Consider the following 23,769-nt stretch of genomic DNA (forward strand, 5'->3'; position numbering starts at 1 on the left):
TCAGTAGGAGTACTGAGTCACAGCTCATCATCTGGAAAACTGGAAATTTTCAGTACTAGAGCAACCCATTAGTTGCTGTATATATTTTGGGAATGAGGGGACAGTGATAAGTAATGCTTTCTGGAGCATATTATAAGAGAACTGGATTTTATCTTCTGGGTGTTTCCATCCTATAAGTTTTCCTGTCAGATTTGGGAGAACAATATTTCACTTGGCTTTCAGTTTGTCTCTGAATCATTGTTATTATGGAATTTATTCTTCCAAGCCTGAATTGCTGAAGAAAAAAAGGCAGAGCTGTTTGGGAGGTGGGTGGTATAGAGGAGAGGAGGTGAAAGAAAGGGTCTGTGCATGACTGATCTAATTTTCTTCATTTCACACACTCAAGGCAAGTATGGTAGTGTTTGATTAATAGTCATTATTAGGTGACCAAATGCTTATTTTCTTGGTTTGAAAATCAGAATCGAGAGAGCATTTCTTCTGTGATGGGCTAGATTTAACAGCAGTGTTGTGTAAGACCTGGAAGGAACAATGACTTCTTTTGCAGAGGGAACAGTCTGTGCACTGGCCATGCTTCAGTGGGAAAGACAAGAATTTTCTGCTAGCATTTAATACATTTGTAACAGTTATAGGAAAGACACCTATAGTATTGACAAAACATTATATTTATGAAGGGCTTAGTGAAATGAATTCTGCACTGGAGGCATGTCAATGTGGTTTCTACTGCTGAGGTACTGTTTGAAGAGAATTGAAGTCATGGGCAGACCTCACTGTAGGTAACTGGAATTTCATGTGATATTCACCATTGGTAACTCTGAGTATATTGATAGCTGCATTTAATCAAAATTTAGGTGAGGAGGAAAAACTGAAATACTTAACGATTTTGTCTCATGTACCATAAGCTCAAATAGAAAGCGGATATATATACAATTTTGAGATAAAATTAAATTTATTACTTATCAGCTGTAAAAGCTTGTTCTGTATGTTTAACAAAGGTCTTTTTAAGCAGAGCTATGGCACAACCATTTTCAATGTTCACATTGCACCAGTGTGCCACTAGGTTGTTAAGTTTTGAAGAGAAAGACCAGGAATGTTTCCTTGGATGGAGTAGATTAAAAAACTAATTTCTACATGCCTGTATCAATTCTTATCCTCATCTTTATTGGGTTAATTGATACTTTTTTTAGTGTAAGCTTTGTTTGATTTTGGTATTTGTACATCAGGAACGGCTGCAGATATGATTAGATATAATTGCTCTTTATTAATCTAGCAGAATTAAATTGTACAAAGTTTTCTCAGATAAGTATTTGGCTATGTTGCTATCAAAATATGTGTGTTACATTTGCTACTTTTACCGATTTCTGGTTTACTACTCATTAAATATTCAGGTAGTCTGGCGTCTCACTTATGAGATGTAAGAAGAGGAACTGAAAATAGCCTTAATTCTGCAGAAGACTAGATGAAGAAAAGCGATTTTATTTTTATAGCTTACTTCTTAATATGACTAGACTACGTCACGATATCACAGTTTGTAACAGGACTGTATGGATTTCTGGATAACCTTGAGAAGGGTGGGTCCCAAAATATTAGGATTAGAGTAAAACATTAGGGAAAGGTAAAGATTGTCTTAAACAAAGTGGAATCTAATGCTGTGTGAAGAATGAACGTAGTATATTTTTATTACACAAAATTGAAAATGGCATCGGTTGGTGTGACGCTGCATCGGGGCACTCAACTCCTCCCAACGCTCCTTTACTGGGTTGTGCTAGGGCACACTTTTAATGTCAACATCACCCATTTGAACAAAAAATATACAAACTCAAGAATTTAAATACATCATATGTTTCCAAGATCCAAATTCATCAGGCAAAAGACAGAGAACGAGAGACGTGCTCATAGGGATGGGCTGTTCTTCCATCAGCACGAGAGCTCAGACAGCATGTGCACAACCTCAAGTTCAGCTGCAGTTTTAGTTACAACACAGACATTTTCCTAACACTTTTTTTCTATTTACCTGCTTGCTCGTCTCGAATTTTTTTAAGCATCGCAACCCAAATTTTTAAGAGCCGACCGCCTCCCGCTAGGTCATGTCTCAACGCCAGCTGTCAGAGACCCATCAACAACTGGGCTTCCAGCACGTTCCTGAACATGTCAATTATTTGTAGCGGCCGAGACTCCTCGTTTGTCGGGGCGGCAGAGCGGGGAGGCTCTCGGAGCTCCTCCAGCGCCTGGCAAACGCCTCCCCGCCTCGGGGGCGGCGAGCATCCCGGCGCTCGGGGGCTGCGGGCACAGGTGGGACGCGGCCCCGCCGTAGCAGCGCGGCCACCGCGGGAGCGTCACCGCCACCTCCTCCCTTCCTCCGCAGAGCCCGAGCCCGCGGGCGGCTCCGGCGGGAGCCGCAGAGCCCCGCGCTGGCGGAGGCCGCTGCGGCGAGCGGGGCCGGAGCGGGGGCGGCTCCGGCGGGGGCGGCTCCGGCGGGGCCGGGGCGCGGACAGGTGGGTGGCGGGCGGTGCGAGCGCGGCGGCGGCGGCGGGGGCGGGCCGGCCGTGGGCAGGCGGCGGCGCGGATGCCGAGCCCCCCGCACGGCGGCGGCAGCGGCGGGAGCGGCGGCGGGAGCCCCGGCCCCGCGATAAAAAGGGAAGGGGCCGGAGGTGCGCGCTGCGGGTCCGCCCGGGCGCCGTGCGGCAGAACGTGCCTGGAAGGGATAGAGGCAGGGTGAGCCGGCGGGGGAGCGGGAGGCTGTGCCCAGCGATGAGCCGCCTCCCCTCGCTCGCTCCCGCCCGCCCTCCCGCAGGAATCCCGGGCGGAGCGGCGGCACCCGGGACGGCGGCGCGGAGCGAGGGAGCCGCGCCGGCGAGGAGGAGCCGCCGCCTCATCCTGCGGCACCGGCCCGGCCAGCGCAGGTGGGTGGGCAGCGCCCGCTCCCGGCTGTGCCCGTGACCCCGAGCCCCGGCACCGTCCCGGGGGAGCCTGCGAGCGGCTGGGGCGGGGGGCGGCTCGGGGGCTCGGGGGGCTGAGCGATGATGGCTCGGGGAGTGAGCGATGATGGCTCGGGGGGCCGCGGGCGGTGCCCGGCTGGGATGGTGCCCGGGTCCCGGGGGGCTCCCTCGGCCGGGGGAGCCTCTCCCGTCCGGGGAAGGCGACAGGGTTACCTGGACGTGTGCTGCGGGACGTGGGCAGGCTCGCCGGCGCTCGGGAATTTTATTTCTTTATTATATCATCTTCGGGGTTTTTGTCGCTTTTGGGGTTTTTTTCCTGAGACCAACTTGTTCTTGGAAATCGCCCGTGATTTCGGTTTCTGTTCCGGTGGGAGGCTGCCGGTGGCAGCTGCGGGTGTCGCTGCCGTGGGGCAGCGCAGGGTGCCCGGAGCCTCCCGTGCTGCGGGGACTCGAGTTTGTTTCTGGCCGCTCCTGACTCCGGAGCGTTTTTCCCGGAGCCTGCGGGCTCCCGCTTCCAGGGATGGTGAGCAATCCTCAACTGGAAGAAGGGAGAAGGCATGTGCGTGCAAAAGCCGGCTTTCCCCCCCAGAGCTTGTACTCCGAAACTTCGCTATTCGGTGAAATTCTGAGCACCAGGAAGCTTTGGTTTTTCCAGGAAGGCGTGAATATTCTGGGTTGTTTTTTCACATTTTCAGGGAAGGATTAACGTGAGGGCTCCGGGTACTGTGTTTAGGTCTTATTTTGTTGTAAATGGTTAATTTGGCAGGATCTGTGGCTTATTGCTCTAAGTGCAGTGAGCCTGGAATAAATGGAATGGTTCTCATTGAATAGAAAAGTTCAAGATCACTACTCATTCTATCAGATAATCTTTCAAGTACCAGCAATTTTTATTTGTATATATTTCCTTATAACCTATATAAGGTAACTAAGCTGAGCATGGATATTATGTTTCTGTAAAACTGTGTTCATTTTTCAGACGGAAGAACAAATACAATTAGGGTTTTTTCTATTTACCAAGTAATTAGGTGCAGATGTTTTTGCACTGCCACTTCAAAAGTCACCTTGCTCTGTCAAGGTTATGATGTGTCCACCAAGCAATGAAGATAAAACAAAATTCTGCAAAGAGTCTGAGAGTTTTAAATGTCCTCTTGGCTTAAAATGAGTTGGGATTTGTTTGGTGGTAATTTTTCTTTCTTTTATCCTTAAACATATTAAAGAGAAAAATGAAAATAACTTATTTTGAATATCTAAATGCTCCTTTTACAAAAGGGGATGCTTCAGAATGCTTGTCTAGAAAAAGAAGTGAGCTGAAACATTGTGCTAATAGGATTTGCAGCATAAAATATGGCTAATTTCTCTTGTATGACTACAGGTGGCAGTGTAGAAGCCAAGAACAAAAATTGGCAGAAATTGTGTTCTGTGTACAAGAATATGAAGAGTGTACTCATGACTAAGCACAGGAACCTGGAAAACCACAGGTATGTGAAGTGATTCATACAGCTGCCTATGGTGCTCCCGGTATTTACTGTACTCTGATATTCCTGGCTCAATAAGTATTTTTGGACCAATTATCACTTAATATGTTCACAGTAAGAGCCTAATCAAAATGTCATGGAAAAATCTATATTTGACTACTAAAAGGAGCAAAAATACTTTGAAGGCAGTATGCAAGGAGAGGTGGGATTTTCCTACTTTTTATGGTTTATTGTAACTATTGAGAATTGGAGCACTAAGTAGCCTGAAGTTTTGGGTTTTTATAATCTCTTTAAATAAATAGGTTTTATATTGGTAAACCTAGCAGCAGTTACAGGCCTGAATATCCTTGAAAAGGAGAAACTTAAGATGCAAGAGACAAGTTTGCACATCTGGATGTTTTGGATGTCTTATCAGTAATGTTTTTTAACGAGCATTGAAGAATTGAAAGCATGAGGAAAATTGCAGAATTAAGAAGATGTAATAAAGAATTACATGTTGTTTCAAATAACTGTCCAGTGGAGATATGTATACCTTGTTAAGGGTTAAATCTTGTAAAATTAAAAAAAAAAAAAAAAGACAACACTGTTTTCAATTAAGAAATAAAAGTAAGAATAAACAGTATGTAATAAGAGCTCAAGATTAGGTTTCCTATTTCAAAGCACAGGGAAATACTAGATTATTTTAATAATTATTTGGTCATTAATTAGCAACATTAGAGTAAGGCAAAGCTTTTCTTGCATGTTTACCTTGGTGTGCACAGCCTGTGGAAATTAGTCCATGGATCTGCATTCCAGGAATCCTGGGAAGCCATGGAGGATGAGACAAATTCAGAGCTGGGGCTTGAGGATTTTTTAGAACTGATGAGTGGGAAGTTGTCCTGCTAAGAAACGTCAAGTGGAGTTATCACTGTGATCATGGATATATTTATAGTCTTGCACTTCCTTTCCTGCTCTGGGAGTGTAGTTTGTCTAAACTTTTCAGTTGCTCCTGAGAGAATGTGGTTCTACTGCAAATGCCCACAGATGACCAGGTCACTTTGTGTCAGCCTCTGCAGGAACTGGCCTTGGGCACAGCTTGAGTTATGCCCAGTTGCAGGGGAAGCTGCAGAGGGAATGATTTGTTTTGCTGTTAGAATGGGCCAAGACACTGCACCCCATAGGTACAACCAACCAGATATCACCACTAAACTGTTAAATTATAGTGACTGGGCATCTTGAGATTATGAAATCCAAGTAGAAATGCTTAATTATTTCCACCCAGTGCTTAAAGGACTGACCAGGAAACCAAAGTTCAAGTATGGCTTTGTGGGCACTCAAGCCCTGAAATTGTAAGGTCTCTGTAGAAAAACTGTGTCTCTGCTGGGGAACAGCAGGACCCTGGTTTTGGGTACATCATAATGCTTTCAAAATACTGTGTGTCTCTGAAAGCTTTGCAGGGTATTCTATCGGAGTTCTTCAATTACAAATGAAAAGGTGGCTAAATCTGGGCTGGTGTGCAGCAGAGAGCTCTTCTGAGCATCTGGCTGGCTTGTTTTTCTTGTCACCCACTACTTCTGAGTGAGCATCAGCACTAACTTCCATGTAGACCAGTAGTTCTTTTATTATTATATGTTATTGAGCAACAGGGTTTAAATATCCATCAAAAACTTACATTAATGTCCCTGATAAAGTCAGTTGAACTGTTTATGTACTACAGGTCACCATGTGCTCATGGCCTTGTTGAACATTGAGTTCATTAGCTTGTGCTAACATGTTTAGAAGAGAAAATGAAAATGTCATTTGTCATTGGCACAAAATTTTAATGGGGTCCTCCATTACATCAAGTGCTGAAAATATTAAAAAAAAAAAATGGTAACTAAGCAGTGTGATGCTCAAGAGTTCAATTTACAGACACTTCTCTGTGCTAATTATGAAGTATTGACATAAATGAATGAAACCACTTGTTAAAGCGCCTTTTTCAGTGTATGGCAGTTATGTGTTCACAAGATGATTCATAACATTCAGCAATTTGTGATGAATTTCCCTGCCATTACAGGAGATTACTAAGTATCTGATGTATTTGCACTACACTGGGTTACGTTAAATTAGATTTGATGGTGGAAAGGGAACTAGAACCATTTTCTATCAACTGAAAAATCAGGCCTGTTTTGTGAATCAGTATTGAATTTCTCTGTACTGTACAGCACAATTTATCCCTTACAATAAAATGCAAATGTTTAAGCATCTTGCCTATAAATACAGCAGTGACAGCATGTGTGTGTGTAAGCTCTCAAGACTTCTTTTGTGTCGAAAGCTGTGTACATCAGAGCCAGTAAAATGCAGCAGACTTGGTGTAATTGAAAGTAGAATTCATAGTAAGAAATCTAAATTTGGAATCTGAATGGGTGAGGTCCCAGTTTGAATCAGCAAGTCTTGGTTATGTAGAATACTCTTTGATTTGGTGAAGGGTGTGTGAGTACAGCTCCCCTCAATCGTGCAACAGAGGCTGCATCTTAAAAAACAGTTCTGTGTTTCTGTTTTGAACTAAAAGTTGTGGCTGGTTATGTTTTGTTGTCCTAGGGAGGCAGTGTTTAAGGGCTTGCACAATCAGTCCTTTCATGCTATCATAAAGTGGCTGTGATCTGTTAGATTATAAAGCATGATTGCCCAGCAGTTATGGGAAATGTCTGTTAATGATACCAGAGTGTTACACAAGAAAAATTAAACTTTCTTACTCCTCCTTACTTTCATAGGATTGTATTGAAAATGGTTTGTGGGAACCTGAGGAATGGATTAAAGATGCTGAATGGAAGGCAGAGAAGTTATTAACATTTCCCAAAATAAATAAATACTTAAACCTTTCAAAAGCACCAACTACTCCAGTATTAAAGCTGGATTTTTGGAAGACCACTAGAATGGTTTTAGATTTTTTAGAAAGCCACTAGAAAACCAATGTCTTCCAGGAGGATGAGGACAGTCTGAATTAAAGTCTCTGGAGGGAGAGACACCAAGTGAAAGGTTCAATGGAGTACAATGAGACTAAGCCTACAACACAAGGAACATGTCTGAGGCAGTTTAGCCTAGACCCTTTGGCTTCTCAGTCTAGAGGTTGATATCAGATCTCCAGTTAGGAAGAAAAAAAAGCATTTACTTGCTCTCAACAGTATTAATGCAGCTGTTAAACCAAAGGGATAGTTATGACACTGCAAGATGCTCATTGCAGATTAATGCAACCGAACTCTTGTGAAAGTCACAACATGCAAAGTGTGAGGAAACTACTCTCAACCAGCAAATGTGTAAAGCAAACCTCCAGGCAGGTATTCCCACCTCTGTCTCCAGGGAGGCTGCCACTGGGATCCCATGAGGAGCTGTAATGCAGCAGGACATCAATCCTGCAAAGGAGAAATGACCCTGAAATTAAATCCAAAAAAAATCTCATCCTATAGATGAGACCTCAGGTGATGGCCAGGTATCCTTTTGCTCCAAGGATTCCATTGCATGGTGTTGGCTCCAGGTGATGGAGAGTAACCAGTGCTGGAAGGGAGACTTTGGTAACCTCGGCTTGCACAAAAGGAGTCGAGGCTCTCTGCTCATGGTGAAGTGCTGGTGACATTGAGGCTTCCAGAGGAGCGCTGGAAGCAGCACATGAGTTGCTGGATAAAAGGTTAAGAAGAAAGAGCTGTGCAGCATCAGTCTGCAGTGTAATCCTCCCAAAGTTCTGCCTGAGAGCAGGCAGGAGAGGCACACAGGTCATGGTGATGCTGAACTCTGTGGGGCAGAAGTTGATGAAGGCCATCTAGAAAAGAGTGAAGGACTGCTGGAAAAATCAGATCCTATTTAGACAGGAGCACAGAAGGACAGGCAGGCAGAACAAAATGGAATGTTTCTATGCAAATGTTGGAAGACTGGAATATAAAATGGAGGGATTGATAGTTTTAGTTGTGCAGTGAGTTATTGGCAGTCCACATCTGCCACAGAGAGAGCATCAAGCAGGACACTGATTAGGGTTCCTATGGACAGCCTGGTAAGAGAAACTATTAAGAGAATAAAATGCTTGCAGCCATTGTGGAGAGACTCAGGAAAAAAAAAAAAAAAAAAAAAGCAAAAAAGCATATTCCTAAAACCTGCTTCTCTTACTCTTAAAAAAAGTTTTGAGAAATATTTAGTATAGTTGGGCAAGATGTAAGGAGCAGAAAGATACTCTGCAAAAACATGTCCAAAAATTTAAAAAGGTGAAATTCATGCAAAATAAACATGAAATATACAATAAAACAAATTAAAGCCTGATGTGTGGTTTGTAAAAGGCTGAGAAGCTTGCCATGAGTTCTTTCAAACTGATCAGAGATGTGGTGGCCAATGGTCCAATAGTTAACTAAGATCTAAAAGAGCTCAAAGAATATTGCACCTGTAGCTGAAGGCATATGAAACATAGCAATGTTCACAGTAGCAGTGAAGCTGAGGGTGCCAAAGGTGAGGCCAGTTTTTAAGAAGGCTTCCAGAAAGCCTGTGGGAAAGAACAGGACCAGTTTGACTGGCACTCATACCAGCCAGTTTTCTGGTAAATACAATGGAGAAGAGAGCTGAAGCATTCATGGACAATTTGATGTACCAGGAAAGAGTCAGAAGAGTCTCACAGGTCTGGTGGAGCTCTTTGAAGGCACTGTTGGGGCTGTGAGTAAGTGTGATTTAGCTGGTGCAGTACACTGGGCTTGCAGGGAGTCTTGTGAGAACGACTCACCAAAGGTGCTGAGCAAAATGAAACTGCTCTGACACATGAGGGATTTTTTTTTGTCCTAGACTGGTGGCCAAAAGATGAATAAATGTCCTGTTTAACAGGAGGGATGGAGGTCACCAGTAGAGTTACTCATGGATGTGTGCTAAGTTTAACACCCATATGCCTTGGTGATCTGGAAGGGAGAGTGCAGAATGATTCTGAGTTACTGAGAGTAGCAGAAATGAAAGCCAGTTGTGAAGAACCCAAGAGGGAGCTTGTGATGCTCAGTGACTGGGGTTGAAGCTTGCTGCTGGGGCAATGGAGTAATGCATGTGGAGGAGAACAATCCTGCCATTATTGAGATTGTTAGCATGGAAGGAAGCAATGTTGTAGGGAGTTTATCATGTCAAATCCCAGCATGGATCAAGTGTTTGGGATTGATCAAGAAAAAAAAAAACTAGGGAAAAATGGCTCATAGAGCAGAAGTCTGCTATGCCAGTTTGTAAATTGCCTGTGCTTTTGTCTTGGCCTCTGGGTGCTGTTCTGATCCCTGGATTTAAAGGAAGAATTAGGGGGGAAAAAAAAGGAGAGATAACAACTAGAAATGGATGGCAGTGATGATAAAGAGCAATTAAATAGATTGAGAACCTTCAGCCTGGCAAAGAAACAGCTAAAGATGAAAATGATAAAAATCTATATAGGAGTGTAATGGAAAAAAATGAACAGGGAATGTTCATTAAGTGTCTCTTGTAGTACAAGACCCAGAGGGGATCAAATAACATTATTAAGCGACAGATTCAGAGCAAGTAAGAGGTGGTATTTTTTTTTGTAGTGCATAGTTTAGCTGTGAGCCACTGCACATACTGCAGGATTATCTGGGTGTGCAAAAGCATCAACTCTTGCTTAGAAGAACACAGAGCCCAGTCCCTGAAGGCTGCAGAGGGATCCCAAAGTGTCCCTGCAAGCTTTTCTTGTCCTGGTGCTCTTCCCAGACCTCTGCTCTCAGCCTTTGCTAAAGATGTAATACGAGGATAGATGTATCTTTGGCCTGACTGAATGTGGTTATTAATATATAAAATGAAGAGGAATTGCAGTCCCATATACAAAATGCAGACCAGATGTCACTCCAGATGCATAACAGAAATATTGGTGAGGAAAACAGGTTGAGAAGGACAGATTTTTTTTTTTTTTTCCCCCTTGGGCCTGATAACTTCCCAAAATAATAAAAAGTTCAGTTTTCTTTGAAGAATGTACCAGTCTTTACCACATTTTAGTGCTGTGGTTTAGTTGATATGGTGCTGATTGGCCAAAGGTTGGACTCTATGGTCTTGGAGGTGTTTTTCAGCCTTTATGATGGTGTGATATGTGGAGTTTAATGCCTGTACAAGGGAGTTAAGATTCTTTGCTCTGAAGTATCAGTATTCAGCTTTACTTCCATCCCTGTTTAAAGCTGGACACTTGTTATCCTTTGCAGTTTATCTTCAGATGGACTGAATTAAAAACCTATGTGCAAAAATGAACTGGAGAATTTTGGTTCAGGATAAAATGCTTATCCAAATAATAAAATGAAAAATACGTGTTTTGAACATGGAAGATGAAATCTCTTTTTCTAGAAATATGGTGAGGTTACACCTAGGTTCAGCCTTTATCCAAATGTATGAGGACTAAAGCTTTGTTAGACTTGAACTGAATAAGAACTTGGAGAGCATAGGTGGTTAAGAATAAAGAATGACTTGGCCATTAGACATAGGAGGGCATTTAAATGTTAAAAATATTTAGAAGTTATGAAAACAGGATTGTGTAGCCTTCCAGCCCAGTAATGAGTGAAATCTGAGTGTCCCAGTGATAAATCTTGGTGTGAACACAACCAGCCTGGAGGCACAGGACCAGCACAAACACCGTGCTGCACCTATTGAATTGATGTTGCAGGGGACACTGAGGTTAACTCTAACCCAGGAATATTTGTCTCCTTGGCTTCCTGGGGTTGGTACAATAAATCAGCTTCCCCAGTGGGTGATAAGGAGCACCCCAAGCTGGTTTCTGCTCTGAATTACCCACTGGAGGAGGTTTTCTCTGTCCACACTGGCTACAGACTGACAAGGGAAACAAAGCAGACTGGCCTCCCTAAGTCAGAGCTGGCCTTTGAATATTCCCATTTTCTATATGTTACTGTCAGATCTGATTCTTCTAGAGGTTTTAGTAGGTCACTTTTTTTCCCAGTGGTACTAAGATAAAAATACATGAAAAGATAATACCAGCTAAGCTCATTTTTAAGGGTTTCATGGAAAAGTGTCTGTTTCCTACTAAAGTTCAGATTGTCCCACAAAGTTTTCCATAGTTGCCCATCAAGCTGAGAGGCATATTAAAAATGAGAATAAAATATTCTTCTGTTTGGAGGGGGGAAAAAAAAAGTAAAATAATAGATTTTTCTGAAATAAAAAGAAGAATCACTCAAAAATATTATATAGGGGTTTTGTAAATTACATAATTTAGGAAATTCAGCCTGTTTGAAAGAAGGGTTTAATTATTTACCCCACCTAAGACATTCATCTATCTCAAGAATGGGAGAAGAATCAGTCCTGTCATTAGCTCAGATATTTTGATGATTCCCTTGAATGGTCTTCAGTTTTCCTGTTTGTTCAACAGTAGCAAAACAGACTTTTTAGAGTAATTTTTTTAATTTTAATTTTCTATAATGGCATGTCAAACTAAAGGAGAGAAAAAGTATAGGAAAAATCTTGTTTTGCTCTTAATCTGGTAATTAATATAGTGAGGTAATGAAGCTGAACCACTGGCAGCTGGACACTAAAGGAGATTTGGGTCAGCACAAACCCAGTCAGTAAGGTTTGATTTTTCCCTAAAAATAATTTGTTCCCAGGCACTGTGGAACTGAACTTCACTAGTAACATAGTCAGAGGGTTAGACTTTCATATCTATTTAAAATCATACTTTAAACTGTAGTTTGTGGTCTTAAGTAGTTAAGGGGATGCACCAGCCATAGCGTATTTCCCAAGCAATTATTTATTCCAGTGTTATCTTAAGAAGTGGACACTGCTCTATGTTTTTGTTTTCCTTTTTAATTGAGGGGAATCAGTAATTTTGAAACTATTTCAGTTATATTTTTCTAATACAAGATCCTCTGAGAAAACAGGTTTTATATTTGAGTATTATAAAGCTTGTGCATACATACCTTTTTTAATTTTCCTTTTTGTTATCAACTACACTTGTATTTTTCTTTTTTTTTTGGGAGGGGGAGGGTGCCAGGCACTGTAATTATTCTGATGCCTTACAAATAGTTGATTGTACTTGTTAGTTTTTATCTGGATGGTTCGTAGTGTTCCTGATAATTAAGGTGGCTGTGCACTATATAATAAAAATAATAATAATTCTGAAGTCAAAATGAAAGTCACATGCTGCCTATTATTCAGATTTTGGTTGTATGAAGTTTGTGTTGCTCACAAAGGAAATTGTAAACTCTTATGAAACCTGTGATAAAATGGAAGCCAGGGCCCAAAGCAAACCAAAAATCTGCTTATCATGTCTCTCTCGAGCCCAGTGGTGAGGCACAGACACACTTCTGCCATCACCTCCTACAGCCTTGCATCCTGCTGCCTCCTGAGAATGCACAGAAATTCCAGATCCTCTCATTTCAGGCCCTGGTACTGTTGCCAGTTTGCTTTTTCAACTTTTAGGTATGCCTTCTTTTCTCTTTTTATTTTACTGGTTTTTCTTTTTTCTGTTTTTTTTTTTTCTTTTTCTTTGCTTTGCAGCAGTTTTACCTTTAATCATCAAATTTATAGGTGGAGGTTTTTTTTTTTTTTAGTTTTGATCCATCTTGGTTCTTCCTGACACATCTGAAAATCATCTCCATGGTTGCTTTACCCCATGCACAAATAATTTCCAATTGGAATGAATATTCAACAGCATATCAAAGACATAGACATAACAATGCCCATTGACCCAGACTGGGTTATTTTATGAAGTTTAAAGAAGTTTTTTTTTTGTTTTTTTTCAGTCAGAGCAAGCTGAGCTACCCTAAGTGGTGGTGTGCTGTGTCAGCCTGCTGGTGGCAAATGCCTTGAGAGGGTTATCTAATTTAATTTAATATATTATATATTAAATTAATTAATATTATTTATATTATATTAATATTATTATAGTGATATAATTAATATTATATATATATTTAATTTAATGTATTTTACCTCACCAGATAAACATTCATATGATCTTTTACAGAGACCAACCAAGTCCTGACAACTTCTTAAACTCTGTTTTCTCAAATGCTTTCCCATGCAGGCATTTGCCTGTTACATTTTTCAGTCTGTAAAGGTGTAAGATTTTGTTGGCTGTGGTGAAGATGCTTTTGAGCAGGGGGGTTCTGTTGGATGGTTTGTGGAATTTCAAGGAACTGCAGCATCCAGACACAGCATCTGCCCTCAAGTTGCACCAGGGGCGGTGTAGATTGGATATTAGGAAAAAAAAAAAATGTCATGGAAAGAATGGTGAGACATCAGAACAGGCTGCCCAGGGAAGTGGTGGAGTCACTGTCCCTGGAGATAATTGAGACATGGGGACACACTGCAGTGGTGGATTGGCAGTGCTGGGCTGTACTTGATGACCTTAAAGGTTTTTCCAGCCTAAACACTTCTATGATTCTATGAATTTCTTGCAAAAATATCTTGTGACTCTTATTTAACAAAGTCTGTGAAAAGAAACATTTCCTCTCCCCCGCCCTGCTCCCCTGTAAACAGACCTAGAAATCTCAGCCTAAAATAGAATTTCTTTTTTATTTCTGAGGCTGGGGGATGGAGGAGAGTGGAAGTAGTGCTTGTAATGGTTTTTGAACCTTCAGAAGGTAGCAGGCCTTCCAAGAAATCTGCTGTAGCTCCTTTGATTCAGCAAAACTTAAAAACTCATAAGAATTTGAAGCCAGGTGGATTACTTAATTAAATAGATTGCTGATTTATGACTAGTTCAACAATTACTTTAGGTTATTTCATTTTAATGATTCAAGTTAGAAGAAAGTTTTCCCACAGAAATTTCCTTGTGTTTTATTTCTCATTAATTAATGTCTTGAAACATAGTGAGGAGCAGATCAAACCTATGGATGGTATAAAGCAGGGAAGATAGAAAATTCTGATGTAGTTAGAATTAAATCAAACTTAGCTGTGACATTCTTGGGGAGTCGTATGGTGTAAAAAAATTAAGTTTTAGAAAAATATGTAGCTGTTCTAAGAAGCACAGACATTAAATAACTTGGTGAGCAGTGGCACTCGGGCAAGAATTTCGTAATTAGCAGTAAGAGTTGAAATTGTTCAGTGGAAAAGAGGAATGTGTGCCTAGATTTCATGTCCATCAGGCTCATTACATTTAATGCAGTCAGAGGTAACGACAAAAGTTTATCAAAAGGTTTAGGGAATAAAGAACCAAACAACAAGGACAGGCAAAAGATGTAATGGATGAATAACTAAACAGGTATAATTAAAAAGATCCATTTAAAAATCGTTCTGTCAAATGTCTTGTTACATGATTCCAGTTTTACATCTGAACTTTGACTGCTACCTGCTTGCTGAAGATTATTTTCCTTTTATTCCTCAGTGGTCATGTGTTCCATATGTCCATCTAATTTTACACATTTGACCTGGGGAATATTTTATTCTGAAAATGTTAAGGATCTTTAACCCTTAACCCTTCAACACACTTACACAGAAATGTATCTTAAGATAAAAAGTTTCGTCTCCTAGACCAAATGTTTCTGAAACAGCACAGGACTTTCCTCGAGTGGCAGCTGTGTGTTTTCTTGGTTATATGGGGAAAGAAGTACTTCTGCCTTCTTGTTAAAGTTCATAGATGGTTTTATTGCCCACCCTAATTGTCTTAAATGTTCTTTTACTTTTGCCATCTCCACCCTGTTTTAGTTTAAGACCCTTATGAAGAAGCTTCTCTTATTTTACAAGCTGATAGCAGTTACCATTTAGTCACTTGGGTTTTCCACCAGCTCTGCTGATAAAGCCATGTGGCCTGCATGGCAGCTTGAAGATCTAGCACATTTTTCTCTCCCAAGGCAGTCACTTTACTGTGATTTTTTTTTAAAAAAAAAAACCTTTTTTGTCTTTCTTTTTTTTTTACACTGAATGCAAATCTCTCTCAAGCTGGTCTAACTGAAGTGTTCTTCATTATCACCTTTTTCCTCCCACTCTGATAAATCCATTTTATGCTCCTGCTTTGTCAGGCAAGACTTCCCCTCCCTCTGCTCCTCTTTTAGGCAGCATTCTTTTCTGCTGGAGCATTAGTTTAAGGGCTTTAGTTTTGATGACTTTGGTGGGGCATTCACAAAGGCTGTCCTTAGTCTGGAAGGAGCACTGGCTGCGTTTCCTCCCTGGCTACTGGAAAATGACTGGGGTTTCCAGGGCAGTTCTGAGTTTCCACATTGGGGTTTTATTCTGACTTGCCCTCCAGAGAAGGCCACTGGCCCTTCCAGCTGCAGCAGGGCTACGTTTGATGGTCGCTGGTGAGGAGCTCCCTGCCCAAGGTAGCTCAGTGCATCTGGAAAGGAAAAATAAGATGAATTATTGGGAATTACACCTCTTTGCTATGTTACAGGGTCTGGGATGGCTTAAACTCTGTACACTTGACACAAAATGTACCCTACAAGTGTTTGAGTGCTTGAGGTTTGTTTCCACCTTTAGTGGCTGTTGGAAAGTGCAGAATCCAAGCAGCTTTGCTGGAATTTTCTCAGGGTGCCTCTCATTTAGTTGAGCTGCAAATAATTGGTGGCTGGTATCATTTGCTTCATAATATGGTCATTAATTTTCATCACAGTTCTGTAGAACTTGTCCTATTCAGCCATGTAGAAAACTGTGCTTTATATCTTGCCTGAATTGAAGAGATTTTTGAAGCTGGTACATGGATAAAATATTACATGGTGCTTTAACAGAGTTGTCACTAATGAATTAATTGCGAGTCAAGAATTTGGATATGAGGAAAAAGTTTATTATTTTACTTTGGAGTGATAAAGTACTGGAATGGTCTGCCTGGGGAGGTGGTGGAGTCACCATCCCTGGATGTGTTTAAGTAAAGACTGGATGTGGCACTGGGTGCCATGGTTTAGTTGAGGTGTTGGGGCTGGGTTGGACTGGATGATCTTGAAGGTCTCCTCCAACCTGATGATTCTATAAATTCTGTGAATTCCAGTTCTTGAATTATGTCTCTATCTCTGCTCTTGTTCTGGAAAAATAAGTGACTTCTATGGAGACAAAGCTGGCTTTGAGGCCTTGGAGGCCTTACTCCTCATCCCTTTGCGTGGTTCCAGACTGTGTTAAATCAAAAATTAATGTTTGGTACTGAGGATGTCCATGATACTTCACAATGCATGGATCTGGGGACCTTTAGGAGTAAATGGCATCTCTGCTCTCAGGGAGCTTTTTGTAGAATAAGACACAAGACAACAGACAAAGCATTTGCTGTGTATTCTTTGGCTTTCTCTTAATTCATTATTTTCTTTTTCCCATCATATTCATTCTCTAATCTCATTCAGAGAGTTTGCCTCCCATGCATAACTTGTGGATTTAAAGCTAAATTCCAAACTCAAATTTGTAATATTTACCTGTACCTCATGTAATTCAAGTAGAAACCCATTGATGAAACCTGAATGATTAAATTAATTGCATTTCTCAGTTCTTGATGTGAGTGGGTTTAATATTTGCACTTCTTGACCTTGCACTTCCTTTACATATTTTTTTGCTGCCACATTTCTACATGTATTTTCATTTTCTTTTTTTTTAATGTTTTCATTTTCTATGCCTACTGGGAGGGGATTGAGGGTCACAAAAGGATGTGAAGATGCTCAAAGAAGCATGGCCTTGTGAGGCATAGAATTAAATTGTTTATTTGATGGTAATAACTTGCTTAATGCTATACCTAAAATCTACCTTTGGAAGAAGAATGTGGGGAATTCCTTTAAAAAGTGGCACAAAAGCAGGAAAGAAAGTTAGCAGACAGTGATTAATTGCTTTATTGCAAAAGGGGAGCATTTTGTATCTCCTCTTGGTTAGAAATGAGTTGCCATATGTCGAGAAGGTAGAGACTGGCAGAAGACTTTCCTGTCTTACTAAGTTGTGACATCAGGAAATAACTAAATTTACCACGGGGAGTTTACCTAACTAACCACAGCCTTTTACTGATATGTTAACTTTGTCCTCACATACAAATTTTGAAATAAAAATGCCAGTACTTGGTGTGTCACTGATGGGAAGTAAAAGGCAATATTTTGGTCATAATTGGTAGGAGGTGAGACTGACATTCGCATGAATTTTCCCCAATTAGAGGATGAGCAGAAAATATTTCATAGAAATCAATTTATTTCTTATAATTTCTCTCAAGCTGACTTGGCATTTGTAAATGCTTGTTCTTTCCCCACTCATAATGCTTAGTGTCTGAAAGTGGTTTTATTTAAATAAGAAAGACAGTATTTGTTTAAAGCATTAGATATTTTCTTTAGGTTTCAGTCTTCAGCTTTAGCACAGCCCTCAGAATTTTGTTTTCAAGGCCAGAAAGATCCTCATGCTGTCATTTAAAATATCCTGCATGCCAAAGGACACAGAAATTTATTCTGCAATGATTCTGCTGCGTTTAGTATGTTGCAAAAACTTAAGGGGATGACAGAGAATCCATCACTTAGCCTGGTACTCTGTTCAAACAAATTTTCCTCGCTGATAATTTATACAGACTTAAATCCTTAAGTCTCACTTGAAGACACTTTGGTTTTATCCTTTAAATCACCTGGGGCTTCTTCTGTTTCATCTCCACTTTTATTTAGCACCTTCTGCATACAGTTCCAACATCTGTGTATCCTAGTATTGATCTCGCCATGCAGAGAAAGAGCAAGATTGGTGAGTTTGTATCTGTTGGGTGTCTGAGGACTGCCCTAATCCTTCATTTCCACAGCACTGCCTGCCAGGCACGTGTTGAGTGATTTATTTAGTGATCCTACACCTGCATGAGAGCAGTCAGTCCAGGCTGTGGTCCCAGGTTTCAGACCTGCACCAGCTTTGTGTGTTCTCAGAGGAGTATGGCCTTGCATTTGAGTTTGCCTTCACCGTGGGTAGTTTGTGTCTGCAGATGGGATTTTAGGGAAATACCAGGCCTGGCTGGAGATAAATCTGCTTATATAGGGTGTCTGAGTCTTGTAACACTACTCTAGACCTGATTCTGCTGTATGAGTCTTAAGAGTAAGAAAACAGTCCTGAATTGTGTCTTCTGTATCTCCCTGCATTTTGTAATTATTTGAAAATGAGTCATGTACGTATATGCTGGCTTATCATTATGCTTTGCAATTAAGTCAAACTGTACTTTCCTCTTACGTAGGGAAAAACTAGAAAAATTTTACTTTTTTTTTTTTTTCAACAAACTCTAAGACCTCTTGGGAACTCCCCTGTTCCCAGCTTGCCCTTCTGCAATCTGCTTCTGCCTTTCTGACAAGTTAGATTTTAGTTTCTTGGCAGATTTTTCTGAAATCTGTGACTGGTAGTTTGTAGCTGAAGACAGGCAGTCTAAACCAGGCTTCCCAAAGCTGCTCCTCTTGTGTAAATAGTCTGGTGTGACCCTGTGACTCGGTGCCATGGATGGTGGCAATGGCAGGTAAATGGGTCCTGGGGACTCTCAATGTCCTCAAAGTCACAGCAGAGCTGCCTGAAAAACCTGGGAGGGGAGAAGCAAGCAGCATTTCTTTCCTGACTTTGAAGCGAAATGTTGGCTTTTCCATGAATAAAGTTGGAACTATTGATCTGTCTTGGGCAACTGACAAGTGAAGATCATCACAGAGCTGTTCAGCTGCCCTGACACGAGCCCTTTTCTGTCCATGTACGTGTTTCAGTAATGCTCAAAGTGGTCAGCTTTGCCAGCCACCAGGAATTCCTGGTAACAAGGTGAGCTACCAGGAAAAGCACTGTAGAGCTTCAGCCTGGAGACTCTTTTCATACCAAAACATATTCTCTATTCCTGTCCAATATAAATTAACCTTGGGCTGTTTGGCTGCTGAAATCCATATGTGGTCTCACCCAAAGGCTTCTTGGGTGCAGAGCCTGGATTTGGAGGTGTAACCCTGTTAGCTGCTGCTGTTTTCCCTGCAGCCCCTCTGTTGTCACTCCCTGGATTTCCCCTCTGGAAGCGCTGTGGCTGCTGGTGTTGTCACCACCAGCGTAATTCAGTTTGTGTGGGTCCCTTCCTTATCTAAGCATGAATTGTTGCTGGGGGATTACTGAGGCTGCTCATGAGTGGAATGGATTATCCAGGCAGTTATTACCCATTCCTGGCCATTGACTTCCCATCCCAGAGGGCAGGTGAGGATCCAGACTGTGTTGTGTAACGTAAGTTCAGAAAATCTAAAGCTTTGAGAAGGCATCCAGGATTTGCTGTGGCAGTGATGTGCTCATGGGAATTGGTGCTGCTGGGATGTGCAGAGCCCTCAGGGCAAATGGAGGGTGTTGTACATCTCATGAGATGTACATTAGGCTGAGAAAGGAGGTAAAACCTCGTGGTGTTTGGCATCTTTTTGGGCGTGGAGCTTTGAGGGGCCGGAGTTTTTTCTCCCCAGCTGGTCCAGTTTGTGAGGTGGCCATCAATGCTGGTTCTTGGAAACTGGAGAAATGAGTTATAGTGGGAAAACTCTGAGTCCCTTCTCTGTCCCACTGTGACCCAGAAAACCATTTTTTTGGATGGGTGGGGGAATTCAGAACCTCCACACCAGCTGCATTTGTGCTTTGTTTTCACCCTTTGGAGAAAGGCAGCAGAGTGGCAAAGCAAGAAACTGGTCTTGACACTGGGGGCTGGGGAGGCACAAAAACCAATGTCCAGCAGAGCTGCACAGTGCAGGGACGTTCAGGTGACACAGCCCAGAGTGACACTCAGCAGGGCACAAGGTAACCTGCAGTGCCTGGGGACCACAGCAGCTCTGTCCTGGTGTTCTGGGTGCCCCTCTTACTGTAGGGTTTATCTGTGTGTCTGCAGAAGGACAGGTCATGGGCAAAAGAAAAGGAGAAATTACCTTTCTGAGCAGCTGAAGGATGTGTAGGTTACCCAGCTGAAGAAAAATTGAATTTATAGAGGAGAGGGCAATGGAAAAGGATAACACACAATGGAGGGAGTGTACATGAGCAACTCCTACAGTGTTAAATTGACTTTGAAATAAAAGATTTGCCCTTTGAGTTAAGTTACTTTGAGTTTCTGAGACTTAAGTGTACAGCACACTAGAAATCAAAACTAAAAACGGAGTGGGGGTTGAAAGGTCCAACATGGTTGTGACTAAGGTGAGGTCCATGTACAGATAATTAAGGCCTCTGAAAGCTGAAAATCAGCTGCAGAGAGTTGAATGGGTTGCTTCAGGTACTATTCACTAGAATACACTTAAAAATAATGGAACATGTTGATGTTTTTTTGGCAAAGTGAAGAGCTTGTTTTGGAGCTGTTTAAATTCATGGCGGGTGGGAGGGAATAATACTATTGTAAACGTCATGAAAACAGGGGAACAATGTAGATCTGAACTGTTATTCCCAATAGGTTTTTTCTTTTTTGTGTTCCCTGGTACATGCTAAAAATATTTTCAATATCTTAACATCTGCATTGTTATGAAATATGGCACGTCTTTGTTTTGTTTTCAGCTGTGTCATTCTTCCATTACATTTTGTTCCATTTGCTCTCTTCAGTTGGGATGTGAAGTCATTTTCTTTTGTCAGTTTTAGGCCTAATTGCCTTGACTCCAGAACTGCACTGTGCACCACTTGGAAGAAGTTATTTCTTTTGTTCTGCCTCAAAACAAACCCCAGGCTGTATGTTGGGGAATATGGATTGTGAAAATGTCTTGTGATTGGCAGAGAGGGGCAGAAAATGGGGTAAAAAGAAGGCAGTTAAGCCTCTTTAGAGGTAGAAAAACAGGAGGCTGAAGGAGAATTGGGTATACCAATGTATTTTGGATACTTCTGTGTATTAACACATCTTACCTCAAGCACAGCCTCACGTCCCATCGACTTGGTTGAGTTGGAGAATGGGATAGATGGATGAGGCAGACAAAATCTCCAAAGCTCCCAGCAGCAGAGAGAGATGGTGAATGAAGGTTGGATGTAGTTCTGATTCATGTGCTTCAATAGAAGCTGCAAAACAGGCAAGAAACAGGGCCAGACTTGCTGTGAGCGCAGGAAAGGGAAACATTGAGTCAGGCTGGTAACGGGAGCAAGATGGCAGAAGATGAGGGGCAGCCATGGGGAGCTTGGATGCTGCTGCTGCCCAGAACACTGCCTGAAACCCAAAATTTCTGGGTTCTGCTTTCTCTCCTGGGGCACTGCAAAGTATTGCAGACCCCGGTTTTGGCTTCTTGGTTGACTCAAGCAACAGCACTGGGCGTTAATGCTCTCTCCCTCTCAGGTGTGCAGTTGTTGACAGATTGACACAAAATTTAAAAAGGAATTTGCCTGGTTTGGTTATTTTTTTCTCTCAAAAGTAAAGGAAAGAAAAAAGTAACTCTTCCACCTGCTAAGGTGACAAAGCCAGGCCACCAGAACTAGGAAATGCTGAAATCAAGGTTGCACGTGTTACTTTAATTCTGTTTTAATGGATGTGTGTGCTGTAGCAAAATCTAAATAAATGGTAAGTATTGGAGGTTTTCTTGGGCTTTTGGAGGGTTTTTTGTTTGTTTTCTGGGAGAAACACACCTGTGCTAAAACTGTGGTGTTCATGGGATGAATCAGGTATAGGCAGTTAATAAGATGTTCACAGATATTTCCGAGATGAATTTTTTTGCACAAAGCTGTAAACAGACATTTGCCCTTGGCAATCTTCTCTTCCCAGGGGTTCCTGCCACCTGCCTCTGTGTGCCACTCCTCTCTTCCTCATGGCAGCAGCAGCCCCTGGGACCTGCTGAAAACCCCTGGAGGGAGAGGGTTCCCTGCTTGGAACCCTGGTCCAGAGGAGCTGCTGGGCTCTGCAGGCAGCCTCCTTTTACAGTTTTGAAGTAGCCAACACCCCACTAATGTGCCATACTCTGGGAACATCTCATCTCTAAAGCTCTCCTGGTCACAAGAGAGGGAAGGTGTGACTGGCAAGGCCATGAGGACAGAGAAGGGTCTCCTGGCTGAGGCATCAGGTGGTGTGAGAGGGAGCTGGGCTCTGGCATCGCTGCCTGTACCACAGAGCTCCTGCCTGAGGCTGTCATTTTGTGGCCAGCTGCTCAAATGCTGGTACGTGTCTTGTTTTCTGGATTTCCAAATCAACTCCAGGAGCCACATGGTCATTCAAAGCCAGTTTTAGATGATTTGCTCTGAGGAATTCAATAAAAGGCACAACCACTATTAAGGAGTAATAGGGAGTGAGGCTTAACTATTGAATAGATTACGTGAGACTGGAAGAATCAGACAGCCTGAGGTCTGGAATGGTCTGGTGTTTGAATTTTCAATTCCAGGTCAAACATAACTTGCTGAGGCTCCCCTCCTCCCCCCCGCCAAGTTTTTATGTTCCCCAGAGTGCAGTGCACTTAAACAGAAGTGATTGGAACAAAAAAGGCAATAGATGTGTCAGTTAATCTATAGCTCTTTTCTATATTAAGTTAGTTTTAAATAGCATTAAAGGCTCAGTTTAGTGAAGCACTTAGTGAGGCATCTAACGGCATATTTGAATCGAGGCCAGCATTGATAAAGGTGGATACTGTGTGATAATATATTCTAACAGGAGCACTGCATCCACAATGGTTAATGTGGATGTCCCAAGCAGGGCTGTGCTCTTCCTTCTGCTCAGATTCAGGGTTGCAATTTAAAGCTGCTTCATTCACACTTTTCTAGTAAAAATGGGATAAAAATGATTTTTTATTTTTTTTTTAATGTGGTGGATTTATAAGCAAAGGATATTCTTTGACTTCCCAAAATACCTGCTGTCTGTCACAGACCTCACTCCTGCTTTGATTCCTTGAACAGTTCTTTACTTTTTCGCTGGATATTGGATCATTGGAGGTCCCTGTACATGATCCAGTTACAGAAGGTTCTCTGAAAGAGGGTTCTGAGACTTCAGGAAACTGGAAGGGGAAAAAACCAAACATTCTTGAAGTAGACCAGCATTAAAACCATGTTCATTCTTCATTTATGGAGAAATATGTAAATTGTGTCTGGAAGGTCACTGTAATGAGGCCTTTACAGTTAAAAAAGACACTATTTGCTAGTTAAAAAAAACCAAACGCAAAACTGAACAAAAACATTTAGGCTAAGACTGTCACAACTTCCAGAAGGTAGACCTTTGGACAGTTATCCTCTTAAAAGAAGGGATAAATATTAAAAGTCTCCAAAACACATGAAGTAAGAACAAGATAAGTCAACTTCTTGAAAGGAATAAGGAGTGCAATCAAGGACCTGTCTATGTAAGAGGCACAAGATGTATCTAAATTATTAAGCAGATTTTTGAAGTCTTGTTAAAATCATGTCAATCTGAACCATTATAAACAGAAATTAAATGAAAAGACATATTGTTTTAACCTGATGATTCATTGAAAAAATATTTACTTCATTTTGTATTTAATTCCTGAAAAAGTTTTCTAAGTTATTTCCTGTGACTTGTGGCAAGACCACCATGGCAAAATGTCATTTAAAATGTTGTAAATTCTTCATTAGTTTATAGGAAATAGATT

General features: G+C 41.6%; 1 protein-coding gene and 1 long non-coding RNA gene across 2 annotated transcripts in view; both read left to right on the forward strand.

The window, feature by feature from the left end:
* LOC131573316 (alanine and glycine-rich protein-like) overlaps positions 1 to 2,630 on the forward strand; it is a 52,552-nt gene extending 49,922 nt beyond the window's left edge. Inside the window, exon 2 of the mRNA XM_058827163.1 lies at positions 2,163 to 2,630. Within this exon, the coding sequence (XP_058683146.1) occupies positions 2,163 to 2,630 (468 nt within the window). The remainder of the gene's footprint in view (positions 1 to 2,162) is intronic.
* A 15-nt stretch (positions 2,631 to 2,645) lies between these two features.
* The window catches only part of LOC131585725 (uncharacterized), a 38,011-nt gene continuing 16,887 nt past the window's right edge, over positions 2,646 to 23,769 (forward strand). The window contains exons 1-2 of the long non-coding RNA XR_009279025.1: positions 2,646 to 2,900; positions 4,309 to 4,414. This is a non-coding gene — a long non-coding RNA (uncharacterized LOC131585725). The remainder of the gene's footprint in view (positions 2,901 to 4,308; positions 4,415 to 23,769) is intronic.

This window comes from Poecile atricapillus, chromosome 1, assembly GCF_030490865.1.
Source record: "Poecile atricapillus isolate bPoeAtr1 chromosome 1, bPoeAtr1.hap1, whole genome shotgun sequence".
Classification (NCBI taxonomy): Eukaryota; Metazoa; Chordata; class Aves; order Passeriformes; family Paridae; genus Poecile; species Poecile atricapillus.